Source organism: Aquarana catesbeiana, linkage group LG06 (genome assembly GCF_042186555.1).
Source record: "Aquarana catesbeiana isolate 2022-GZ linkage group LG06, ASM4218655v1, whole genome shotgun sequence".
Lineage (NCBI taxonomy): Eukaryota > Metazoa > Chordata > Amphibia > Anura > Ranidae > Aquarana > Aquarana catesbeiana.
In genome coordinates this window covers 16,863,796-16,891,509 of record NC_133329.1, presented here as the reverse complement: position 1 = coordinate 16,891,509, position 27,714 = coordinate 16,863,796, and the positions used below count along the sequence as shown (strand labels likewise).

General features: G+C 46.9%; 1 protein-coding gene across 1 annotated transcript in view; it reads left to right on the top strand.

The window, feature by feature from the left end:
- Window positions 1–2,953: 2,953 nt before the first annotated feature.
- ABCB10 (ATP binding cassette subfamily B member 10) overlaps window positions 2,954–27,714 on the top strand; it is a 68,910-nt gene continuing 44,149 nt past the window's right edge. Inside the window, exon 1 of the mRNA XM_073635387.1 lies at window positions 2,954–3,862. Within this exon, the coding sequence (XP_073491488.1) occupies window positions 3,190–3,862 (673 nt within the window). The 5' untranslated portion in view covers window positions 2,954–3,189. The remainder of the gene's footprint in view (window positions 3,863–27,714) is intronic.

The following is a 27,714-nucleotide window of genomic DNA, read 5'->3' as shown; positions in this document are numbered from 1 at the left end:
TGAGCTCCCCCCACCGTATGCGGCGACTGCAGATTCTCCAGTCCGGCTCGGAAGTTTGAGCACCCGCCCTATAAGACGACACCCGGCGTATAAGACGACCCCCGACTTTTGAGAAGATTTTCCTGGGTTAAAAAGTCGTCTTATACGCCGGAAAATACGGTACTTTAACCACTTGCCGACCACCACACGCCGATGTACGTCGGAACAATGGCAGCTGTGGGCAAATGGGCGTACCTGTACGTCCCCTTTAAGAGCCGGGGCTAGCAGGTGCACGTGCACCCGCCTCATACAGTCTGATCGTGCTCGCGGGACTGGCGGACTCTATGTCGGCCGGTCTCCCGGCGATCGTGTCATGGAGCCTCAGAACGGGGAAGTGCCCATGTAAACAAGGCATTTCCCCGTTCTGCCTTGTGTTATGACACAGATCACTGCTTTCTGTCATTGGGAGCAGTGATAGCTGTCATGTGAGTGGAAGCCCATCCCCCCACAGTTAGAATCACTCCCTAGGACACACTTGACCTCCTTATTGTCCCCTAGTGGTTAACCCCTTCCCTGCCAGTGTCATTTACAGAGTAATCAATGCATTTTTATAGCACTGATCGGTGTATAAATGACAATGGTCCTAAAATAGTGTCAAAATTGTCCGATGTGTCCGCCATAATGTCACAGTCCCGATAAAAATCGCAGATCACCGCCATTACTAATAAGAAAAAATTAATTTAAAAAATGCCATAAAACTATCCCCTATTTTGTAGACGCTATAACTTTTGCGCAAACCAATCAATATACACCTTTTGTGATTTTTTTTGTAACCAAAAATATGTAGAAGAATACGTATCGGCCTATACTGAGCAAAAAATTGTTTTTTTTATACAATTTTTGGGGATATTTATTATAGCAAAAAGTAAAAAATATTGTTTTTTTTCAAAATTGTCGCTCTTTTTTTGTTTATAGCGCAAAAAATAAAAAACGCAGAGGTGATCAAATACCACCAAAAGAAAGCTCTATTTTTGGGGAAAAAAAAGACGTCAGTTTTGTTTGGGTACAGCGTCGCACGACCACGCAATTGTCAGTTAAAGAGTGAAGACAAAAAGTGCTCTGGTCAGGAAGGGGGTAAAATCTTCTAGAGCTGAAGTGGTTAAAGTCAGTAGCTACAGTATTTATAGCTGCTGACTTTTCATTTTTTGGTGGTGGTGGTGGTGGTGGGGGGGCTGGAGCTGGAGCTCTGCTTTAAGTTCCAAAATAATCTGGGAGATCTGGAATGAAATAACACATTTTTTCTGGCTGGTTGAGCAGGAAAAAAAAAAGGCTTGGGAATTAGAAGAGACATTCTACACCTCCCTATGAGGTCTGAGCAGACAAAGGGCTGTGGACACAACTATTCTTCTCTTATATTGTGTGCTCTTCCTGTTTCTGGTACAGAGGTCACGTGACTTGATGACGTCAGAGCTCAGCCCAGTCACATGGTTCATGAGGTCATCTGAGCTCCTGGTTGGAGGGGGCTGCTTGCTATTTCCAGCCAGGGAACTTCCACAACCCATCATGAGGATTCCACCACCTCTCTGTCATTGTATGGGAGGCCACATTGTTATTTTGTATCATTAGCACACAGTAGCAGAAGTTTGTTTTATACATTGTAACTATTTTACTTTGTTTGTAAATAATGTAAGTGAGAGGTGTAACAATGTAACATTTCATTGCAAACAGGATGCTGGTATTATGATACTGATGTTTAAAACAAGCAAAAAAAGATACAACTCCTTATGACTGTGTTATATTTTATTGTTGTAACTATCAAGCTTACTTAACATTTACAGCAACCTACCTTCATTGCCCTGACCCCCTATGCACTGGAATCCAGTTGGAAGTTTTTACTGGCCCCAGTTTACATATCATCGATTCACTCTGTTTTAATAAATGACAGAATGGACAGGAATTATGTTTAATGAACTACAAGTCCCAGCATAGAGTGTACATCGCCATGCTTCGTGAATGTGATATTGTTATGATTCGCTATATTATCAGTAAGTTCAGTACAGATGTAATAGGCAGTCCTTGTTAAAGGGCAGCTGTGCTGGAGCAGAGCATGCTGGGATTTGTAGTCCCTTTAGAAATGTTTGCATTGCATAGTTGCCAGAATTGTAAAGTTTTGCAGCATTATGTGCTCACTTATCTGGTTTACAAAAACTGGAGCAAAAAAAAGAAGGAGATTTTTTAGGGTGACCAGTCAGGTAGAACCTCTTGGATAAAATAAGGGATTGCATTGCATGCTTGGGCTGAGACTCCAGTTTTTCTAATCAGTCCCTGAGGACCATGGTGTGATAACATCCATAATATGGCCACATTTTACTACAGTAAAAAAAAAAAAAAAAAATAGAACAAAAATATTACATACATTAAAAAAGTAAAACAAATGAAATTTAATTGTAATTGTTAATTGTCGTTTTACACGTATGTTTTTTTTTTTTTTTTGCAGGATAATTATTCTTCTGTAGAAGATTTTCTTAAAAAGAGCAGGTAATATGAATATTAAACAAAAATTGAATTCCGCATAACAATAACATTATTTTTTTTTTTTTTTAAATAGTTGAATTAAAATATCCATGCATCAAGCGATTGTTTCCAATGTGAATACACTGTTTTTGGAAATTAGATTTCCTCTTAAAAAATCAGATGTCTGTTACTTTGTAAATGTAATGTCATTTCCACTTCTGTCTTCTATGTAACATTGCTTTGTTTCTGTAATACAGCCCTGTATGTAGTTCTCCTTGTACAGTGCTGTGCAAACCCAAGGCACAGATACTACAACAAGAAAACTACTACTATTATTACTACTAATATTAGCTGTCAGTAGTGACATTGCTGGGACACACAAGGACTGTAGAGTGAGATCTGTGCTGCAGGCAGGAAGGGGTTAAGGCGGGACTGATGGGCGGGTGTGGAGGGTGTAATACAGAGGAGGGGGGGTGTAGTCTGTATTGCACACATGCTGGGGACAGGGATTACAGAGCTGCAGCTAACATGACATAGCAGATAATGAGAGACACCTCACACCCAACACAAGGAGGAGCGGTGCCGGCTTATCAGCATTGCCCACACTGGGCATATCTGTATCCAGGGCTCAGCACATGGAGGAGACCCCCAGGAGGTGACCCCTGCCAACGCTGACCTTCACAGGGAGCTGCAGACATGATGAGAGTCTCCCTGTGTGTCCCTCACCTGCTGGGGGGTGGTAGGTACAGAGCCTGGCAGAGCTACAGGAAGGCTGGCTTTACAGTCTGCTGCTCTTTCAGGACTAGAGACCGGTGTGTGCCCTCTGGGACTAGGGCCCTGCCTGGCCAATATATGCCAACTCGGACCCCTAGCCTGGCTGCTCAGTATGTGCTCAGTAGGACGCTCACCTTACGTGTGCCCTGCAGGACCTCTACCTTGCCTGGCCAGCATGTGCCCTCCAGGACCTCCACCTTGCCTGGCCAGCATGTGCCCTCCAGGACCTCCACCTTGCCTGGCCAGCATGTGCCCTCCACCTTGCCTGGCCAGCATGTGCCCTCCAGGACCTTAACCTTGCCTGGCCAGTATGTGCTCTCCAGGACCTCCACCATGCCTGGCCAGTATGTTCTCTCCAGGACCTTCACCTTGCCTGGTCAGTATGTGCCCTCCAGGACCCTCACCCAGCTTTCTCCTTGGTCAGCTTCTTCTTTTGCCAACCACAGGTGGTACAGCACATCAGCCTCCAGCCAAGGAGCGCAGGACTCTGAGCCCAGGGATGAGAAGGACTCCGGAAAAGGGAAAAAGAGCCTGGCCTCTCAGGACGTCAGGAGGCTGCTGGCCTTGGCCCAACCAGAGAAATGGAGGTTATCAGGTATTATGGATTGCATTCTCTATATTGTACAGTATGTCTGTTTTTGTTGAAATCTGAATTGGTGTCCTGTTTAACTGGTTGAGTAATTGTCCTTGTACTGCTCTGGAGTCAATATTTACTATTGGTTTGGAGGCTTTAACATGCCTGTTCCTGTTTTGGGGATTTACATAGTTTGACTTCTTAGCTGGGAGAAAAGTTTTTTTCCCAAAAGTCCTAAAGAGAAAACTTAAAATTCAGGAATATTTTCAGATTACTATTCAATGGAGTATGTGTGTCTGGGTTTGTCCAATCTGCAGAGAATGGTAGAGTTTATGAACTGTGATTGGCCGGTTTCTAAATGGTATGATATTCTGCAGACCAGACACATCCGCGTGTGTGTGCTTTCAACAGAATCCAAAATTGATCAAATCCTTTATCTACAAATTAATTTTATTTTTGGTTCTGATCCGGAACCTTATAACCCTGATTGTGTTATTCTATTGATGTGTACAATGTATTTATCTGTATGGTTTATGTGCATAATAATTATTATAATATTATCATTTATTATTATTACAATAATAATTATAATTATTATTTTTATAATTATTATCAAAAACAGTCAATTTGGATGCATTGAAAATACAGACGTTTTGCATTCTGCTAAATATCTTGTACCTTTTAGGGCCCATTCACACCAGAATGCAGTGTGGAAAACCTGCGTTCTATGAGGGTTTCCCCCCCACCTTGCTCAAAACGCATTGCACTTACAATCTGCAGAGGGTGTCAGTGTTACGTTAACGATACCCCAAACACAGGGGGCAAGCACAGTGCATTTGCCTGCACCAGATCGCATGGTACAGTAGTATCATGCGATCCAGATGCTGCACATTTTTTTTTTTTTTAGTAGTTTGTGCACTACTTTTGATGTGATTTCGGCCCATTCGAACAAATGGGTTGAAATCGCACTGCACCCGGATTGCATGTAAATTGCACAGGAACACACAGCGCATTCCTGTGTGATCCAGCCCCTAACCCTGGAGGAGCACTTGAAATAATTTCTAGGTCTCAATTAACCCCCTGCAGGTGGCAAGTGCATTTGTCTGCACCAGATCGAATGGTACAGTAGTATCATGCGATCCAGATGCTGCATATTTTTTTTTTTTTTTTTAAAGTAGTTCATGCATTACTTTTTGGTGAAGTCTAGTGCGATTCCAGCCCATTCGAATGAGTAGGCTGAAATCGCACGGCACCCGGATTGCATATGAATTGCGCAGGAACGCAGCGCATTTCTGTGAGATTCATGGTGTGATCCAGCCCTTAACCCTGGAGGAACTCTTTACCACTTCAGCCCCGGACCATTTGGCTGCCCAAAGACCAGAGCGTTTTTTGCTATTCGGCACTGTGTCGTTTTAACTGACAATTGCACGTTGTACCCAAACAAAATTGACATACTTTTTTTTTCCCCCCACAAATAGAGCTTTCTTTTGGTGGTATTTGATCGCCTCTGCGGTTTTTATTTTTTGCGCTATAAACAAAGAGCGACAATTTTGAAAAAAAAAAAAAAAGCAATATTTTTTACTTTTTGCTATAATAAATATCCCAAAAAATATATAAAACAATTTTTTTTTCCTCAGTTTAGGCCGATATGTATTCTTCTACATATTTTTGGTAAAAAAAAAAAAAAAAAAATTGCAATAAGCGTATATTGATTGGTTTGCACAAAATTTACAGTGTCTACAAAATAGGGGATAGTTTTATGGCATTTATATTTATTTTTTTATTTTTATTTTTTTTTATTAGTAATGGTGGCGATCTGCGATTACTTTTTTTTTTGTGTTCCCACATGGGCACCAGTCCTCAGTAGGGATGAGCCGAACACCCCCCGGTTCGGTTCGCACCAGAACCCGCGAACGGACCGAAAGTTCGCACGAACGTTAGAACCCCATTGACGTCTATGGGACTCGAACGTTCGAAATCAAAAGTGCTCATTTTAAAGGCTAATTTGCATGGTATTGTCCTAAAAAGGGTTTGGGGACCCGGGTCCTACCCCAGGGGACATGTATCAATGCAAAAAAAACTTTTAAAAACGGCCGTTTTTTCGGGAGCAGTGATTTTAATGATGCTTAAAGTAAAAAAAAAAAAGTGAAATATTCCTTTAAATATCGTACCTGGGGGGTGTCTATAGTATGCCTGTAAAGTGACGCGTGTTTCCCATGTTTAGAACAGTCCCTGCACCAAATGTCATTTTTAAAGGAAAAAATCTCATTTAAAACTGCTTGCGGGTTTAATGTCATGTCGGGTCATGGCAATATGGATGAAAATCAGTGAGACAAACGGCATGGGTACCCCCCAGTCCATTACCAGTCCCTTTGGGTCTTGTATGGATATTAAGGGGAACCCCGCACCCAAATTAAAATAAGGAAAGGTGTGGGGCCACCAGGCCCTATATACTCTGAACAGCAGTATACAGGCGGTGCAAACAAGACAGGGACTGTAGGTTTGTTGTTAAGTAGAATCTGTTTGTAATTTTGAACATTTTTAACGTGTTTAGCTCCAGCCAAAAAATCTTTTCTAAGCTTTTTGGAAAACATAGGGAAGGGTTATCACCCCTGTGACATTTGTTTTGCTGTCTTTCCTCCTCTTCAGAAGATTTCACCTCACTTTTTTGTCCCAATGAAAAATGTTTTTTGAAAATTTGGGTTTTTTTGTGGAACAAGGATTGGAAAGCATCAGTGGAAAGGAGAACTTGTTTTCCCATATTAACTCTTACAGGAGAGAATTTCCCTTCCTAGGGGTAGATTTCATCTCACTTCCTGTTGTCTCCTTCCGTTTGCAAGTAGGAGTCGTTTGTAAGTTAGATGTTTGAAAGTAGGGTCCTGCCCTATATACTCAGCAGAAATTTGGGCCTTAGGTGTTGCTGTGGCCACAACACTGTAAGCCCTCACAGGGCCCTGCTGTGAAATATTAGATCAAGAATTGTAATTACATGCCCCTGTTGAACAGCAGCTGAAAAATTAGGCCTTAGGCACTGGTGCTGGTGCCACAACACTGCAACCCCTCACAGACACTCTAGTTGGAACGCAGGAACGAGCCCTGCTGCAAATTATTGCTTCAAAAATTGTAATTACACGCCCCTGTTAGACAGGGGCAGAAAAATTGGGCCTTAGGCACTGGTGCTGGTGCCACAACACTGCAACCCCTCACAGACACTCTAGTTGGAAAGCAGGAACGAGCCCTGCTGCAAATTATTGCATCAAAAATTGTAATTACACGCCCCTGTTAGACAGGGGCTGAAAAATTGGGCCTTAGGCACTGGTGGTGGCGCCCAGAACCAAAAATGTTCTTACAAGCTATCAGCGTGATGATTGAGGAGGAAGAGGATAATTACTCAGGGATAGTCACTCAGCATCAGCATAGGCAGTCTTTGAAGGGATCTGAGATTTCAAAAAAAATTATTCGGTTACATCAGCATCAGGTGCTTGGTAGCTGGTGGTGATCCAAGACTCATTCATTTTTATGAAGGTCAGCCGATCGACCGAGTCGGTGGACAGACGCACCCTGTGATCGGTTACCACGCCTCCAGCAGCACTGAATGTGCGTTCCGAAAGAACGCTGGATGCAGGACAGGCCAGTAGCTCAATTGCATACTGTGCAAGCTCTGGCCAGTGATCCATCCTCAAGACCCAGTAACCCAGAGGATTTTCGGTGGGAAAGGTGTCCAAGTCTGATCTTGCCCCTAGGTATTCCTGCACCATGTAAAACAGACGCTGGCGATGGTTGCTGGAACCGATCATACCTTGGGGCTGCGGACCAAAAAATTGTCTGAACGCATCGGTCAGACGGCCACCTTCTCCACCGCTCCTTCTTTGACTGACCGAAGCCTCAGCAACACGTTGTCCAGAAACAGGAGTTTGTAACCTCCCAGTCTCTGGGAACGCGTTGCACAGACCTTTCTGCAAGGCCTCCCGAAGATGTTTCATCCTCTGCTCCCTCTGCGATGGCAAGATAAGGTCCGCAACCTTACCCTTGTAACGTGGATCAAGGAGGGTTGCCAGCCAGTATTGGTCCTTCTCCTTGATACCACGAATACGAGGATCCTTACGCAGGCTTTGCAGGATCAGGGAGGCCATGCAGCGTAGGTTTGCTGAGGCATTCGGTCCGGAGTCCTCTGGGTCACTAAGAACGACATGGTCCGCAGCCACCTCCTCCCAGCCACGTACAAGTCCATGTGTTTCTTGGGACTGATCCCTTAAAGACTGCTGCTGATGCTGAGTGCCAGGCTCCACCTCCATACTGACACAATCTTCCTCCTCCTCCTCTTCCTCCTCGTCCTCTTCCTGTGTGATCGGCGGGCACGCAGGAACACTGTCTGGATAAAGGGGGCCTTGAGAGCTAAGGAAGTCCTCCTCTTCCTGCCTCTGTTCTGCCTCAAGTGCCCTGTCCATTATTCCACGCAGCGTGTGCTCCAACAGGTGGACAAGGGGGACAGTGTCACTGATGCATGCACTGTCACTGCTCACCATCCTCCTGGCCTCCTCGAATGGTGACAGGACAGTGCATGCATCCCTGATCATGGCCCACTGGCGTGGGGAAAAAAAACCAAGCTCCCCTGACCCTGTCCTGGTGCCATAGTCGCACAGGTACTCATTGATGGCCCTCTGCTGCGTGTGCAGCCGCTGCAGCATGGCCAACGTTGAGTTCCACCTGGTGGGCATGTCACAGATTAGGCGGTTCTTGGGCAGGTTAAACTCCTTTTGGAGGTCCGTCAGCCGAGCACTGGCATTATATGACCGGCGGAAATGCACACAGACTTTCCTGGCCTGCCTCAGGACATCCTGTAAGCCCGGGTACCTGCCCAAGAACCGCTGCACCACCAAGTTAAGGACGTGAGCCAAACAGGGCACATGGGTCATTTGTCCCTGTCGGAGGGCAGAGAGGAGGTTGGTGCCATTGTCGCAAACCACCATTCCTGCCTTAAGTTGGCGTGGCGTCAACCACCTCTGAACCTGCCCCTGCAGAGCTGACAGAACCTCTGCCCCAGTGTGGCTCCTGTCCCCCAAGCACACCAGCTCAAGCACCGCATGGCATCTTTTGGCCTGCGTACTTGCGTAGCCCCTTGAACGCCTACGGAGCACCGCTGGTTCCGAGGAAGAGGCCATGGAGGAAGAAGAAGAGGAGGGGGTGGAGGAGAGAGGTGTGTCACAATCAGCATTTTGGAGGCGTGGTGGCGGAACAACCTCCAACACTACTGCACCTTGTCCTGCATCCTTCCCAGCTGCCAGCAGAGTCACCCAATGCGCCGTGAAACTTAGGTAACGTCCCTGTCCATGCCTGCTGGACCATGAGTCAGCGGTAATATGCACCTTACCGCTGACCGCCCTGTCCAGCGAGGCATGGACATTGCCTTCCACATGCCGGTAGAGAGCCGGAATCGCCTTCCGTGAGAAAAAGTGGCGTTTGGGTACCTGCCACTGAGGAACCGCACATTCCACAAACTCACGGAAGGGGGCAGAGTCTACCAACTGAAAAGGCAGCAGTTGAAGTGCTAGCAATTTTGCCAAGCTAGCATTCAACCGCTGGGCATGTGGATGGCTGGGAGCAAACTTCTTTCGGCGGTGCAGCAGCTGGGGCAGGGAAATTTGCCTGGTACAATCTGACGTCGGTGTACCAAAAGCAGATTGCCCACAAGTACTTGGCTGTGACACACCTAATTCTACACCTTCATTCCTCTCACTGCAGGTCTCAGAGAGGACTGAAGGTCTAGTGGGGTTGGAAATCTCAGCTGATGAGGAGCAAGGAGAGATCCTCTTTGTTCTTTGGTGTGGGTCTTTTAGATACGCTTGCCAACGAACTGCATGGCAGGTCAACATATGTCTGGTCAAGCATGTGGTACCCAAGCGGGAGATATTTTGGCCACGCGAGATACGCTTGAGACATATGTTGCAAATAGCAGCGGTGCGATCTGATGCACTCGTCTCAAAAAAGGCCCACACCAAAGAACTTTTTGAATAACGCGCAGAGACTGCAGCGCCCTGCACATGTGGAGCTTTGGGGTGTGATGCAGTCAATGTGCTGCCCTTAGGCTGGCCCCTGGAGGGCATCCTGCCTCGTTGGTGATGTGCTGCCGCCTCCTCCTCCTCCTCCTCCTCCTCCTCCTCCTCCTCCTCCTCCTCCTCCTCCTCCTCTCTCCTATCAGGCACCCACGTTGAGTCAGTGACCTCATCATCCCCTCCCTCCTCATCACTGGAGCAAACCTGGCAGTATGCTGCAGCAGGGGGAGCATGACTGCCAGATTGCTGTCCTTCTTGGGCACCCCCTCTGTCCGCGCTCATGTTACTGCCTTCATCGAGCTCAGTATCGTCATCAGAGCCTTCCAAACGCTGGGCATCCTCCTGGAGCATGTACCCAACACTGTGGTCAAACAGTTCGAGGGAATCCTCATGAGGACATGGTGGAGCTAGGGAAGGAGTCACTGATGACATTGAGCTGAGGGAAGAGGCCGCTGCTTTGCCAGACAAAGCACCCTGGGCATGGGTGAGAGAGGATGAGGAGGATGAGGACGGCTTGGTCATCCACTCGACCAAGTCTTCCGCATGTTGCGGCTCAACATGGCCAGCTGCCGAAAAAAAGGCCAAGCGTGTCCCATGGCCACGTGCTGATGAGGATGCACCGTCTCCACGACCAGCACTAGACACAGAGCCTGCTTGCCCTCTCTTATTGGCTTGTGACTGTCTGCCTCTCCTTCTTGGCCTTCCAGACATACTAATGGCCTGTAGCTGCACTAAGCTGGGATAGAACACCTGTAATTTTCTTCAAGTAGCTTTATATACTGTAACCAGACAAGCCTGCCTGTCAGTAGGAAGATAACAGGAACGGATCTAGCTGAACACTGTGAGCAGGACGCACTGTACTAAATGTAAATAGTCTAGCTGCCTGACCGTGGTACTAATAGGATCAAATAGAACACCTGTAATTTTCTTCAGGTAGCTTTATATACTGTAACCAGACAAGCCTGCCTGTCAGTAGGAAGATAACAGGAACGGATCTAGCTGTACACTGTGAGCAGGACGCACTGTACTAAATGTAAATAGTCTAGCTGCCTGACCGTGGTACTAATAGGATCAAATAGAACACCTGTAATTTTCTTCAGGTAGCTTTATATACTGTAACCAGACAAGCCTGCCTGTCAGTAGGAAGATAACAGGAACGGATCTAGCTGAACACTGTGAGCAGGACACACTGTACTAAATGTAAATAGTCTAGCTGCCTGACCGTGGTACTAATAGGATCAAATAGAACACCTGTAATTTTCTTCAGGTAGCTTTATATACTGTAACCAGACAAGCCTGCCGGTCAGTAGGAATTTAACAGGAACGGATCTAGCTGAACACTGTGAGCAGGACGCACTGCACTAAATGTAAATAGCAGGAACGGATCTAGCTGAACACTGTGAGCAGGACGCACTGCACTAAATGTAAATAGTCTAGAAGATAACAGGAACGGATCTAGCTGAACACTGTGAGCAGGACGCACTGCATTAAATGTAAATAGTCTAGATAGAAGATAACAGGAACGGATCTAGCTAAACTGAATACAGTGTATATATATATATATGCAACACCTGGGATGCATATATATACACAATACACTGTAAGTGCAGCTAACTGACTGACTGTTCTGCCTAATCTATCTAACTCAAATCAAATGACACTGTCTCTCTCTCTCTCTATCTCTCAGCACACCGGAACACACACTACACAGGGCCGCCGTGCAGGCGGCCTTATATAGTGTGGGGTGTGTACTAAATGCCCTGAGCCGTAATTGGCCAAAGCCACCCTGGCTTTGGCCAATTACAGCTCTCTCTACTGACAGCGCTGTGATTGGCCAAGCATGCGGGTCATAGTGCATGCTTGGCCAATCATCAGCCAGCAATGCACTGCGATGCCGCAGTGAATTATGGGCCGTGACGCGCCACACGAATTTAGCGCGAACGGCCCATAACGTTCGCAATTCGGCGAACGATCGAACAGCCGATGTTCGAGTCGAACATGGGTTCGACTCGAACACGAAGCTCATCCCTAGTCCTCAGGAAGGATGTACTGGAAATGGAGCGAGTACAAAGAAGGGCAACAAAGCTAATAAAGGGTCTGGAGGATCTTAGTTCTGAGGAAAGGTTGCGAGCACTGAACTTATTCTCTCTGGAGAAGAGACGCTTGAGAGGGGATATGATTTCAATTTACAAATACTGTACTGGTGACCCCACAATAGGGAGAAAACTTTTCCGCAGAAGAGAGTTTAACAAGACTCGTGGCCACTCATTAAAATTAGAAGAAAAGAGGTTTAACCTTAAACTACGTAGCGGGTTCTTTACCGTAAGAGCGGCAAGGATGTGGAATTCCCTTCCACAGGCGGTGGACTCAGCGGGGGGAATTGATAGTTTCAAAAAACTATTAGATGAGCACCTGAATGACCGCAACATACAGGGATATACAATGTAATACTGATACATAATCACACACATGGGTTGGACTTGATGGACTTGTGTCTTTGTCAACCTCCTCTACTATGCAACTATGTTGCGTGTATGGTAGACCACTGGTTCTCAAACTCAGTCCTCAAGTAACCCAACAGGCCATGTTTTGGGAATTTCTAGAAAAAATGGCGATCTAACATACAAAGCCATTGACTCTGATTTAAAGCACCTGTGCAAGCTAAAGGAAAAACCTGCAAACATGGCCTGTTGGGGGTCAAGGCATATTTAGCTTAACCACATCCATTTTACAATATTCAGTTTCCATTTTGTGTTTTATCCTGTACTCTATTTCACAGACAGCTGCATGTACTGGTCGTTATTTTTGCTATCTTTCTTTCTAGATTTGTTTCCCATAAGTTACTTCACATTTCTTGTAAAGCACGTGATTTCTCAGAAATAAGGTTGTAATGAATATTTCTGTTGAGTTTCGGTTTGTCATAGCACGTGATTAGAGCCAGAGGCTCTTATAGGCTTCAAAAAAAGGATGGGCTCGGGGCAAGTACTGCGCCGGAAGCCCACTCAGTTGTGTGTTAATAGCGAATTTAATATTCGCTATCGTAACGCTGATTCTCCTCCCCGGCCAGGAAGCAGGTCGTGAGATTCGTCACCCGGTTTGGCTGAAATGAGATCCGATTGGATTGGCCACGAGGAGGAGGAGGGAGGAGATGCAGCCGAACCGTGAAAGCGGCCACCCGCAGAGAAGCCGCCGCCGCTGCTCGCGAGATGGGGTAAGTGTGGGGTGCGGCTACTGATTGACAGACGGTGGGTGCAGTCCATGGACCCAACTCGACTGACCCGGGGGGATGGCAGCGGGTTTATTTTGTCACACCCCCCCCACAAAAAAAAAAACACCTACCGCCACTGGATGGAGGTCCTATTTTTCCATCCGTCTGGTGGATCGGATCAGATGAAAACAGACAAGCGGTTCGTTTTCATCCAATCTCCCCATAGAGGAGGGTAGGACTCTGTCTACGCTGTGCTCAGTAAGCAGAGACGGACCTGTCACCCGCCTGCTCAGCGAGGGATCAGTGGAGCTGGGGGCAGGCGGATCCCGCAGAACTGAGGCGCCCGTGTGAAAGAGGCCTAACACATGCCATAACACACATTAACATATAATAGAATGCTTAAAGCTGCTCATACATGGGTCATTTTTTTTTTTTTTTTCGTTCAGCCAGCTGGCTGAGTGAGAAAAAAAAACTGAATCGACTTCCCCATCCACACATTCAGTGTGAATGCAGGTATAACCCCCTTAATTACAGCCTAATCAAGCTGAAATTTTCAAGCAGTCCTATTTGTTAGAAGTTAGTTGATTCACCTGCTGAACCGGATGAATTTCTATCCTTGTATGGCCAGCATTAGTGTGAAAGGGCTAATGTAGTGCCTGGGGCAGATCATTAACACCCACCTTCTGGATAGGGCAAAGTGATTTTCAGTTATTATATTTAAATGAATAGTCAGTATAAGATTACCCCCTTGTTTAGGCAGTCAGTACAAAATGTCTCCCTTGTATTGGTGGTCAGTGTAAAATTGCCCTCTTCTGTATTGGTGACCAGTATAAAACTGCCCTCTTCTGTATTGGTGGCTAGTATAAAACTGCCCTCTTCTGTATTGGTGACCAGTATAAAACTGCCCTCTTCTGTATTGGTGACCAGTATAAAACTGCCCTCTTCTGTATTGGTGACCAGTATAAAACTGCCCTCTTCTGTATTGGTGACCAGTATAAAACTGCCCTCTTCTGTATTGGTGACCAGTATAAAACTGCCCTCTTCTGTATTGGTGACCAGTATAAAATTGCCCTCTTCTGTATTGGTGACCAGTATAAAATTGCCCTCTTCTGTATTGGTGACCAGTATAAAATTGCCCTCTTCTGAATTGGTGACCAGTATAAAACTGCCCCCTTGTATTGGTGATAATTACCCCTCTTGTATTGGTCAGTAAATTTGCCCCTGTACACTTCTCAAGGAAACCTAAGCAACCAGTAGAGGAACTCTAGGGATTACACAGAATCTTAATATTTTAAAAATTATCAAATAACACAAAATATCAGGCTTGGATCTCTATGACCCACCAAAAGACATTGTTACATTGTTGCAGTTAATTAAATCCAGACCACATCCCAGCTGCCCTATTCCAGTATTGGGTGCTGTTTGGTTGTTGGGAGTGATTGGTTGACTGGTTGTTCAAGCTGCATGTTCTCAGGACTTCTTGACTCGATGGTAAAAATAAATAAAAGGTTTCCCCTTCATTGCTATCAGTGCATAAAAGTTGGATATCCAGATATGAGAGAAATCTCCCGGGAAAAACTCCCTTTGTAGCAAAGTCCAGGTTTATATAATGTGAGGAGCAATATCCACACAGTGTGATAAAACAAGTACAGAGGTCACCGCAGAGGTCCCAGGGTGGTTAAAGACAACACATCAATTGAGGAAGTTATCTGCTCATCAAAAATAATAATTGTACTTTTTTTTTTTTTTAGTCTGTATCTCGGGTGAGGGGTCTGTGTGTCCCGGGTAAATGGCCTATGTCCTGGGCAAGCTATCTGTCATGGGCAAACAGCCTGTGTCCCAGGCGAGGGGTCTGTGTGTTCTGGACAAATGGCCTGTGTCCCAGGTGAGGGGTCTGTGATCTCGGGTGAGGGCTTTGTGTGTGCCAGGTAAGGGGTCTGTGTGTCTCAGCCCAGACGAGGAGCCTAGCTGTGCCCCCCTAGGTGAGGGGTCTGTGTCCCAGTCAAACAGCCTGTGCCCCCCAGGTGAGGGGCTTGTGCTCCCCCCAGGTGAGTGGTCTGGGTGTCCCAGGCAAACAGCCTGTGCCCCCCCCCCCCCTCAGGTGAGGGGTCTGTGTGTCCCAGGCAAACAGCCTGTGCCCATCCTAGGTGAGGGGTCTGGGTGTCCCAGGCAAACGGCCTGTGCCCCCCCCCCCATGGTGAGGGGTCTGGGTGTCCCAGGCAAACAGCCTGTGTCCCCTAGGTGAGGGGTCTAGCTGTCCTCAGGCAAACAACCTGTGCCCATCCTAGGTGAGGGGTCTGGGTGTCCCCAGGCAAACAACCTGTGCCCATCCTAGGTAAGGGGTCTGGGTGTCCCAGGCAAACAGCCTGTGCCCATCCTAGTTGAGGGGGTCTGTGTATAAAGTGTGAGCTCTGTGTCCCAGGTGAGGGACCTGTGTATTAGCTGAGAGAACTGTGTCCTAGGTGAGCAGTCTGTTGCTTATTGATTCTGCTCAGTAATTATTGTGTTGTTTCTAACAACAAGAATCTCCAGAGAGGAAATTAGGAATCAGGGGAGCGGAGAGAAGGAATTGATTAGCTCTGTACACCTGCTCTCCATGTGCTCTGCTTTTCCTCAGGAATCAGAGACCCCCCCCCCCCCCCCCCCCCAGTATCCTATAACTAGACCTGTGCTCCTCAGTTACTGGCTTCACCCACATTCTACTATCACATGGGTGTCCTTACTTTCACTCTGACCTTTCTTTTACTTGAAGAAGAAATCACTCTTACAGCTGCAGAAGTGAGACTGCACTTGGTGACTTTTGCAGGGAGATTTGGAGGATATGTTCTCCACCAGATATAAGAAGTCAATGAGACATTCAGCCCACCAGAGTCCATCTGTAACTGTAACATTTAATTATTGGTGGAGTGTCTGTTGAGGTTGGTAGGATGAGGTGTGTGAGATTTGGGGAAAGTGATGTCGGTGTGCTCCCTGTGCCGAGCTGGCGTTGGGTCTTCACATCCGCCTAGAGAAAGCACAAAACAGTTTTCTGAAAATCCCAAATTGCCTGGCTGCCATGCCAATCCTCTGGCATCAATACTGTCTGATTAACCGACCCGGAAAAAATATTGTGACCAGGAAAAGTTATAGAAAATCCTTTCCAGCACACTCGGGGTTGATTATTTATTTTTATAGTCATTGGTTTCTCCATAAAAATACTTTTTTTTTTGTCTCAGTAGTGAAGGTACTTTCCAGTGATGGGAGAATTATGGATGTAATATGAGTTCTACTGATATCATAGACGGAGAACGCTCATTTATCTATATTATTATGTCACAATTGGGGTCATCATCATCCAGGGACATCTCTGCTTCCTGGGGTTTCTTGGGGTTTTCCATCTTCCTCCACAGAGTAACCAGATTTAACCTATATCTGAGCCTATGCTGACTGTGGGGGGGACATTAGAGTGTAAGCTCCTCTGGTACAGAGACTGATGTGACTGGCTCAGTGATCTCTGTACAGCACTGCGGTATATGTCGGAGCTATTAAAATGTATAATGGTGTGTGACAGTGGGGGGGGGCATTAAAGGGTAAGCTCCTCTGGTACAGAGACTGATGTGATTGTCTCAGTGTTCTCTGTACAGCACTGCGGTATATGTCACAGCTATATATATGTATAATAATAATGTGTGACTGTGGGAGGGCATTAGAGGGTAAGCTCCTCTGCTACAGAGACTGATGTGATTGGCCCAGTGTTCTCTGTAAAGCACTGCAGTATATGTGAGGGGTATAATAATATAGGCTAATAATAAGTGTGAGACTGTGGGGGTGACATTAGAGTGTAAGCTCCTCTGGTGCAGAGACACATATGAGTAGTTTCATACACTCTACACAGCTCTACCTTGAATGTCTGGTTGGCTCAGTGTTGGGGGTGGGGAACGTCTTATCTCGGAGGTCCAGGTTGGATTTGGCAATACTGAAGAAACTGCTTTGTGCAACTTTCACCAACGGCAAGCTTTGCACAACCAGCCTGAGCTGAGAGCTGTGTAGAGTGAAGATGAGATGTCTGGAGCTCTCCTATCAGATAAAACCTTTGTAGCTTGGTGTGTCTGGCCTCTGTTCTTTTTATCTATCAGGATAAGGAAATAAATTATATTATCTTCTCAATCCAGCAGAATAGGAAGAAGCTAAAGCCAGCCATATATGGATTGAAAGTCAGGTGGTTCAGCAGGAACTGGCTGAGGTTCGATCCGTGTATGGCTTCTCCATTCATGAGAAGTCAATCGATAGATCGACTTCTCAAACAGTCCTGCTGGAAAATTTTACTTCAATCATCACTTGCAGCCAATCAGCTGCAGTGCTGATCCGTGTATTCTGACGGTGGGGGAATCCAGCTCTCAGAAGACAAAGACACAGCGAGGATAATTTCCCCATCCACCCTGAATGTGTGAATGGGGAAAATTGGCTGAACAAAAAAAAGTGAGCCGTGTATGGCCAGCTTATGTGTGATTTAAAGAAACCAATAAATATATACCATATTTATAGGAATTCTCTACTTTATGTGCTCTGAAGAAATTCTTCCTCTCAGGAGCTGTATAGACTTTGACTGTGCAGCATATGGGGGGGGGGGGGGGAATCTTATATCAAAGGAGTCTCTTATCTGGTAATTCAGACCCAATACGCAATGTTCAGCACCCATATCACCCAACCACAATACATTTATAACGCTGAGCACTCATTTTTATAAAATCATCCAGGCCGCTATGGGTGCTGCACCTAGCCCTAGTTTATTGACTAGACCCATTCACTTTAAATTGTCAGATAAAGTTTTTAGTGACTAGCTACTCCCACAATTTAATTAGATGATGCATCTGATTGGATGGTACAGCCCCCCCCCCCCCAATAATACAAAAAGTCATGTATTGAGGAATCTGCAGTACCAGCTATTGTATCCAGACAGCCACAACACTTGGGGGTCAAAAACTGGAAAAGTGCCTCCATCTGAAAGGATGATCCATCTGATAGGAGTGTCACCTAGGCAGACTGAGCTGAACTCTACCCCCCCCCCCCCCCCTTGTCTGCAGTCTTCTGGGACAAGTCACAGGTCCCAGGACGCTTCACAACCATTCCCAAAGTGCAGTGCCACACACCGGTGTTCTGATGAGAAGTGTCCACCCTGTACTGTGCAGGCGCAGCACTTGCGCAGTACGGAGGACAAAGGAGACACCGAAAGTCTCAGAAGAAGAACAGCTGATCATGAGGTTTACACAGCGCCTGCGCAATTAATAGTACATTCTGTCACACGCTCCCGATGCTCAAGGGGGTGGATTTGTGAAATGGGCGGATGTTTGCGGGGCGTGTTTATAGCTGCTGTATCCATCCATAATACATGTTTAAATGCATGCCCTGTACTGTAGTGAAGGGGTTAACGTATATTGTAAAATTGAAGTACTCGCCTTTATCACAGCCCCAGCTGTTTGGGTAAGATATATTGTAACATTGAAGTACACGCCTTTTATCTCCGCCCCAGCTGTGTGCATTCTGTAGGAACACCGCCCCTTGTAAAGTTGTACGAGCATTGGGAGCGTGTGACAAAATGTGGTAATAAGTGTGCATGCGTTGTGTAGAGATCATGATGAGCTGTTGATGTTCGGAGACTTTCGGAATCTCCTCAGCTCTTGCGCACCACAGGGCGGACACTATCCGATGGTCTCCTCAGCGCCTGCCCACTACAAGGCGGACACTATCCGATGGTCTCCTTAGCGCCTGCCCACTACAGGGCGGACACTATCCGATGGTCTCCTCAGCGCCTGCCCACTACAGGGCGGACACTATCCGATGGTCTCCTCAGCGCCTGCCCACTACAGGGCGGACACTATCCGATGGTCTCCTCAGCGCCTGCCCACTACAGGGCGGACACTATCCGATGGTCTCCTTAGCGCCTGCCCACTACAGGGCGGACACTATCCGATGGTCTCCTTAGCGCCTGCCCACTACAGGGCGGACACTATCCGATGGTCTCCTCAGCGCCTGCCCACTACAGGGCGGACACTATCCGATGGTCTCTACAGGGCGGACACTATCCGATGGTCTCCTCAGCGCCTGCCCACTACAGGGCGGACACTATCCGATGGTCTCCTCAGCGCCTGCCCACTACAGGGCGGACACTATCCGATGGTCTCCTCAGCGCCTGCCCACTACAGGGCGGACACTATCCGATGGTCTCCTCAGCGCCTGCCCACTACAGGGCGGACACTATCCGATGGTCTCCTCAGCGCCTGCCCACTACAGGGCGGACACTATCCGATGGTCTCCTCAGCGCCTGCCCACTAAAGGGCGGACACTATCCGATGGTCTCCTCAGCGCCTGCCCACTACAGGGCGGACACTATCCGATGGTCTCCTCAGCGCCTGCCCACTACAGGGCGGACACTATGCGATGGTCTCCTCAGCGCCTGCCCACTACAGGGCGGACACTATATGGGTGGTCCATTTATCAAAATTCAGCAGCTAGGGTATTTAAAATTTCATTTGGGCGCTACTGAAAGTCCATATAGAGTAGGGACTGGTGTCCTCTTGTATTTCCATCTCTCTTTCTATCCAAGAGATACAGCAGGAAGAGAGAAAATCTACAGAAAGGAAAGGAAATACCACAGAAAAGGTGTCCCCATTGGAAGATTTCCTCTCTATCCTATTCTGGTGTAAGATGTATTTGATGTCCCATTATTTAAAGTGGAACTTCACTCTCCCAAGCAAAATTGATTATTTTGAATCCTCATGCTGCTAGCATTAGTAAAGTATATCATATTTAATTGTTTTAAACTTATTTTTTTTTTTTTTTACATTTCTTCAGTTACTTCCTGGTTTCTTGCCTAATCATACATCGCAGGAGCCTTAAAAAAGGGGAGGTGAGATGGAGGGGTTTTCTCAGTTAAGCACACCCTCCTGCATGCCTGTCTAAACTAAGGGCTGATGGATTCCAGGAAGTAAATGCTACATGAATTATTTGCCCTTACTCAAGATGGCCACAGCCAGAAATGCTATGGGGGGATGTTTTTCAAAGTGATTTCTCACTAAAATAAAGCCTGGGTTGTTTGCTTTGAATATTTAAAACTAATTCAATAGTGTTTTTGATTTGTGGTGCTCACATGCAGTAAAGATCCGCTTTAAGCCAGCCATAGATGGATTGGAATCAACTGACTTCAGTACAACCAGCCTGTCGTAGGGTGCCCACGTGTCCCGGATTGCCCGGGACTGTCCCGCAATGGACATGTCTGTCCTGGGTCCCAGGCACCTTCATTCCGGGACAATACAGTGTCCCGGAATGAAATACTGGACACAGCCAGTTCAGCCACCCTATTAACTACATTTGCAGATCTGGTTGCTATGGCCGGCCCCGCCTGGCGTCTAGTAACCAGTGACGTCACAGACAGTGAGCAAGGCTGCCCTGCTGTCTCCACCCACCTCGGCAGTCGGTACCTCCTCCTTCTCCGACACCCGGCGGCATGCAGCAGGGAGTCAGGACAGTGTCTCCCGAGTCCCTGACCAGCCCATCTACTGTGTGTCAGCCTGCCCGACTGCTGCTACTGCTCGGGTGGCAGGCGGTGGGTCTGGTTACCAGCGATGACAGTACGAGGAAGCAGGAGTGGTAGCGGCTGTCAGGCTGACCCCAGAGGTGCATGAAGTATCCAGACTCCAGTCCCGGAACTCCTCCTCCCTGCACTTCACCGCAAAGACAGAGAGCAAGTGACACCGGCAAGGAGCTACAGTCACAGGTACAGAAAACATGGGGCTGTGGCAGGGAGAGCACAAGCAGGACTGGAATAGGGTGGCCGTGAGGTCGGCGGTGTGCTCTGTTCCTAACATTGACATGGCATGATTAATGGCCATTGCTCCTCTGGACTCTCTGAATGGGGCACTCTGGAGGTACTGTCTTAGTGCCTCTGGAGTGTCCCCTTACATCCTCCAGAGTGTCCCATTAAATCCTCCAGGGTGCCTCCAGAGTGTCCCTTTACTTTTTTCAGAGTGCCCACTGACATCCTTCAGCATGGATGAACAGTAGTACTAAGGGGGCACTGTGGAGGAGGATGTAAGGGGGCACTCTGAAGGTACTAAAAAGGCGCTCTGGATTAGAATGTAAGGGGCACTCCAGAGGATGTAAGGAGGCACTAAGAGGGCACTCTGGAGGATGTCAGGGGGGTACTGTGGAGGATGTAAGGAGGCTATGGATAAGTTAGTACAGCCAGAGTGCCCCCTTACATCCTCCAGAGTGCCCCCTTACATCCTCCAGAGTGCCCCCTTACATCCTCCAGAGTGCCCCCTTACATCCTCCAGAGTGCCCCCTTACATCCTCCAGAGTGCCCCCTTACATCCTCCAGAGTGCCCCCTTACATCCTCCAGAGTGCCCCCTTACATCCTCCAGAGTGCCCCCTTACATCCTCCAGAGTGCCCCCTTACATCCTCCAGAGTGCCCCCTTACATCCTCCAGAGTGCCCCCTTACATCCTCCAGAGTGCCCCCTTACATCCTCCAGAGTGCCCCCTTACATCCTCCAGAGTGCCCCCTTACATCCTCCAGAGTGCCCCCTTACATCCTCCAGAGTGCCCCCTTACATCCTCCAGAGTGCCCCCTTACATCCTCCAGAGTGCCCCCTTACATCCTCCAGAGTGCCCCCTTACATCCTCCAGAGTGCCCCCTTACATCCTCCAGAGTGCCCCCTTACATCCTCCAGAGTGCCCCCTTACATCCTCCAGAGTGCCCCCTTACATCCTCCAGAGTGCCCCCTTACATCCTCCAGAGTGCCCCCTTACATCCTCCAGAGTGCCCCCTTACATCCTCCAGAGTGCCCCCTTACATCCTCCAGAGTGCCCCCTTACATCCTCCAGAGTGCCCCTTACATCCTCCAGAGTGCCCCCTTACATCCTCCAGAGTGCCCCCTTACATCCTCCAGAGTGCCCCCTTACATCCTCCAGAGAGCCCCCTTACATCCTCCAGAGAGCCCCCTTACAACCCTCGGAGTGCCCCTTAGTACAGTAGTACTAAGGGGGCACCCTGGAGGAGGATGTAAGAGGGGGATAGACCTGCTGTACTCCCTGCGGTAGTCCCTCTGAAAAGTGATCCTAGAGCCCAATTGTGATCTTGCTCACAGGCCCACTGTCTGCATAATACGCCACTGCCCCTGCCTAAAAATTGGCCAAAAAAAAAGTCAAAAATCCATCTTTTCGGGGGTGTCCCTGAATGGAAGTTTGGAAATGTGGTCACCCTAGCCTGTCGGCTATAGCTGCCTGCAGTGACCGTTGTATTCAGCCAGGGAGGCAGGTACTACCTTCTGGCAGAGCACAATAGAGCCGTGGGAGTGATTTCCCCAATCAACACTGACTTGGGGAATCAAAGCAATTTTCCTTCCTCCAACCCGGGTTGCATTTGGCCTGCCATAAAGTGATACTAAATTCCCAGTTTTTTGTTTTTTTTTCATTTAAAAATAAGAAACGTGTTATACTTACCTGCTCTGTGTAATGTTTATTTTGCATAGAGCAGCCCAGATCCTCCTCTTCTTGCGTCCCCCACCGGTGCTCCTGGCTCCTCCCTCCTGCCGAGTGCCCCCACAGCAAGCAGATTGCTGTGGGGGCACCTGAGCCGAGCCGCTGCTCTGTGTGTCATTTCAGACACGGAGCCATAGTCCGGCCCAGCCCCCTCCTTTTCCTCATTGGCTCACTGACTTTGGCAACAGCAGAAGCCAGTGGCGCCCCACTGCTGTCTCAGCCAATGAGGAGGAAGAGTCCTGGGCAGCTGAGACTCTCCTGCAATTTTGCTGGATGGTGATGGAGTTAATATTGGGGGGGCTGAGGGGGGCTGCTGCACACAGAAGGTTTTTTTTATCTTAATGCATAGAACGTACCTTCTGATATAATTCTAATATGTAGAATATAATTTTTGATTCTACAATTTTTTTTTCTTTTTATTTTATATTTAAAGTGGAGGGCCACCCTAAAAATAGAAAAAAACAGTATTAATATTCTTTAAAAAAAATAAAAACATTTGAAAAAAAAAAAAGTTTAACTTACCAGAAACCCCTGTTCCTAGGTAGTTTTCCTAATCTGCGGCTCTTCCTCCTCTTTGGCGAGCGGCCCCGTTGCCTTCTGGGACATGTGTGTGTGTGTGTGTCCCAGAACACAACGGGGCCATTCACAAAGCGCAGCGTGACTCGCGCATGCGCAGTAGGAAACTGGCAGTGAAGCCGCAAAGCTCCACTGCCTGTTTCCCTTGTTAAGATGACGGCGCCGGCAGCCGATCCGATGGACGGGGCCGACATCGCGGGATCGCTGGACAGGTAAGTGTCCTTTTTAAAAGTCAGCAGCTACAGTGTTTGTAGCTGCTGACTTTAAAAAAAAAACCCTTTTTAAGTATTATATTCTTGATAATGGTTATGACCTTGCTTACCTGAGGTCACCTTATATTAAAGTAATTGTAAGGGTAACTTTTTTTTTTTTTAAATAATGAACATATCATACTTGCCTCCACTCTGCAGCTCGTTTTGCACAGAGTGGCCCCGAACATCCTCTTCGGTGGCTCTGGTGGCTCCTCCCCCACATATGATAACCCCCCCTAGGAGAAGCGCTTCCCTGAGGGGGTTACCTTGCGGGCGCGCTCCCGAGTCCAGCATTTGCGTCTATAGACACAGAATGGTGCCCGCGTCATTGGATTTGATTGACAGCAGTGGGAGCCAATGGCTGCGCTCCTATCAATCTATCCAATCAAGAGCTGGGAGCCTGTGGAGAAGGAACCAGCGTGTCCCCACCGACTGAATGAAGGGGTTCAGGTTAATAAAATGGGGGGGGGGGGGGGGGCTGGGAGGCCCGTGTCTTTGTCAGAAGTTTTTTTTACCTTAATGCATAGGATTCATTAAGGTGAAAAAACACGAACCTTTACAACCCCTTTAACTTGGTTTAGTCTGATTTTTACCCCTCTTATACAACATTAGTCTCAATATTTTGAGTAGCTAGATCTATGCGAGAACCATTTCAGTTGAACTGTCTTTCGTTTTTATGGAGATAATAATAATAATAATAATAATAATCTTACCACTCATGTGAACTTTTCTTATGCTGCCACCAAATGTATTTTATGTATATTTATTGTTGAAACTTGATAAACAAATTTGACAAGAATGTACCTTCTGGATTTAGAACCACTTTAACCACTTCAGCCCCGGACCATTTGGCTGCTCAAAGACCAGAGCACTTTTTGCGATTTGGCACTGCGTCGCTTTAACTGACAATTGCGCGGTCGTGCGACGTGGCTCCCAAACAAAATTGACGTCCTTTTTTCCCCACAAATAGAGCTTTCTTTTGGTGGTATTTGATCACCTTCTGCGGTTTTTATTTTTTGCACTATAAACAAAAAAAATAGCGACAATTTAAAAAAAACGCATTACTTTTTGCTATATCCCCAAAAAATATATAAAACATTTTTTTCCTCAGTTTAGACCGATATGTATTCTTCTACATATTTTTGGTTAAAAAAAAATAAAAAAAAAATCGCAATAAGCGTTTATTGATTGGTTTGCGCAAAAGTTATAGCGTCTACAAAATAGGGGATAGTTTTATGGCATTTTTATTAATTTTTTTTTTTTTTTTTTTTACTAGTAATGGCAGCGATCAGCGATTTTGATCACAACTACAACATTATGATGGACACATTGGACACCTTTGGCGTTATTTTGGGACCATTCACATTTATACAGCGAACAGTGCGTTTAAAATGCACTGATTATTGTGTAAATGTGACTGGCAGTGAAGGGGTTAACCACTAGGGGGCGGGGAGGGGTTAAGTGTGTCCTAGGGAGTGATTCTAACCGTGGGGGGGATGGGCTATGTGTGACATATCGCTGATCATTGCTCCCGATCACAAGGGAGCAGAGATCAGTGTCCTGTCACTAGGCAAAATGGGGAGATGCTTGTTTACATCGGCATTTCCCCGTTCATCCTCCCTGTGAGACGATCGCGGGTATCCCCCGCGGACATCGAGTCTGCGGAACCCGCGGTCACACTCACGGAGCTCGCGCATGCGCTTAAAGGGCAACGTACAGGTACTTTAATATGCCTGTACGTGCCCTTCTGCCGACGTATATTGGTGGGGTACACACTAAGAGGAAACTGGAAGAAAAATTCCATACGGGGCACGATCGTTCGATTTTCGTACAGTGTGTAAACAAATTTTGACGTCCGATTCCAACTTTTTATATGAAAATTTTCGAAGGGTAAAGCTCCCAAATTTTTCATGCATGTGAACAGAACAAACGATTTTCGTTTTAACGTGTACGTTTTTTTTTTTTGTACAATTTTCGAACAAGAAAAATCCGATACGAAATACTGCGCATGACCAGAAACAATACAATTCGTACATTAAAACCTTGCCCGGTTCCGAGTCGCTGTGAAAAGTTGAGGAAAACCGGATGATTGTTCGCCCGATTTTCTTATATTGTGTACCAGCCTTAAAGTGGTTGTAAACCCTTTTGCAATTTTTTTTTTTAGACAAAGGCATAATGAGATAGTATGCATAGCTTAGGGGGGGGTTACTTCCGTGCATGTGCGTGGGAGCTGCCGGTAACGGCACGTACGTTTGCTTAAGTGCAACCCTTTCATTGCCCTAGATGTTTAACCCCTTCCCAGCCAGTGTCATTAGTACAGTGACAGTACATATTTTTAGCATTGATCACTGTATTAGTGTCACTGGTTCCCACAAAGTGGCAAAAGTGACAATTAGTGTCAGATTTTCTGCCACAATATCACAGTCCCTCCTATAAGTCGCTGATTCCCGCCATTACTAGTGTAAAATAAAAATAAATAATATATATCCCATAGTTTGATTGGTTTGCGCAAACGTTATAGCTTCTACAATGTATGCTTATTGGGATTTTTTATTGAAAACTTGTAGCGAAATACATACTGGTTTAAATTTTTATGAAGCTCAGTGATAGTTTTAAGTGAGTTCACAGACAAAAGGAACGTGGTAGCCCACTTTTATTGAAAGTAACAAAAAGATGAAACTTCCCAAACAGGGGTTCTTCTCCCAAAAACAACAACTGAAAAATGCCAATCCACCTGGCTCTTAAGGCTCGCTCAGCCTTGGGCGCAGTTCCTTGCTGCACAGGCCCACTCTTGGCCTCTAGGAAGGGGCTCTCCTGACACTCCAGGCTTCCACACTCCTCCGAGACTCACAGTCCCCTCTGGTCCCCAAGACTCTCTCTTCCAGTTGTCTCAGCTATGGTCTCCCCAACTCTCTCAGCTGACCCAACTCTCTACTGACCTGGAACCTCTCCCACATGGAGTGCTGTCTCAAAGATGTTGCCTGGGTTCTTAAATGGTAGCAAACCTCCTTCCTGTCTGCAGCAACTGCTCCAACACCAACTCCTTTCCCGCACACACTGAGCTATGCTCAGCTCTGCCTTATAACTGGACACACACACTACCTGCAGAGCTTCTGGAAAACCTGGACACATGACTGTGAAGACTCCATCCCTCCCGATGCTCTTTGAAGTCTTCAAGTTTCCAGCCCCAATCCAGACTTACAAAACTCAGAGAAAACTTAAAGTGGTTGTAATCCCTTTACAACCACTTTAACCTACAAGTAAGCCTAGATTAAGGCTTACCTGTAGGTGCAAGAAATATCTCCCAGACCTGCGCGGTCTAGGAGATATTTGCAAATCGCCATAGGGCGATTTCTTCTGCGCATGCGCTGGAGTTAGGAAGGGCACGCTGTGCCATTTCTAGCTTGGGTCATGCCGTTAAAGGCTGCTCCCACGCCTCCGGCCAGTCACAGTGCCGGAGTTCGCGGCCCCGGAAGGAAGAGGGGTGAAGAATGGACGCTCGCTACTAGCGAGGAAGACGGGGACATCGCAGGCTTCTCCTGCAGGTAAGTGTCACATAATGGGCTACTATGCGATGCGATGTGATGCATAGTAGCCCATTATGCTTTACCTTTGCAGGGAAACAAAGAGGAAGTAACACCCGTCAGGGTTTACTTCCTCTTTAAAGCACAGTTTTCTCTGCTCACCAATCTTTTGCTGGAACTTCTTAAATTGCTTCTTTGAGAGTCCCGTGTCCATTTTACACACATTCGCACTAAGACAGGGGCTCTCACGATAGATAGATAGATAGATAGAGATGAGCCGAACACCCCCCTGTTCGGTTCGCACCACAACATGCGAACAGGAAAAAAGTTCGTTCGAACACCGTTAAAGTCTATGGGACACGAACATGAATAATCAAATGTGCTAATTTTAAAGGCTTATATGCAAGTTATTGTCATAAAAAGTGTTTGGGGACCCGGGTCCTGCCCCAGGGGACATGGATCAATGCAAAAAAAAGTTTTAAAAACGGCCGTTTTTTCAGGAGCAGTGATTTTAATAATGCTTAAAGTGAAACAATAAAAGTGTAATTTTCCTTTAAATTTCGTACCTGGGGGGTGTCTATAATATGCCTGTAAAGGGGCGCATGTTTCCCGTGTTTAGAACAGTCTGACAGCAAAATGACATTTCGAAGGAAAAAACCCATTTAAAACTACCCGCGGCTATTGCATTGCCGACAATACACATAGAAGTTCATTGATAAAAATGGCATGGGAATTCCCCACA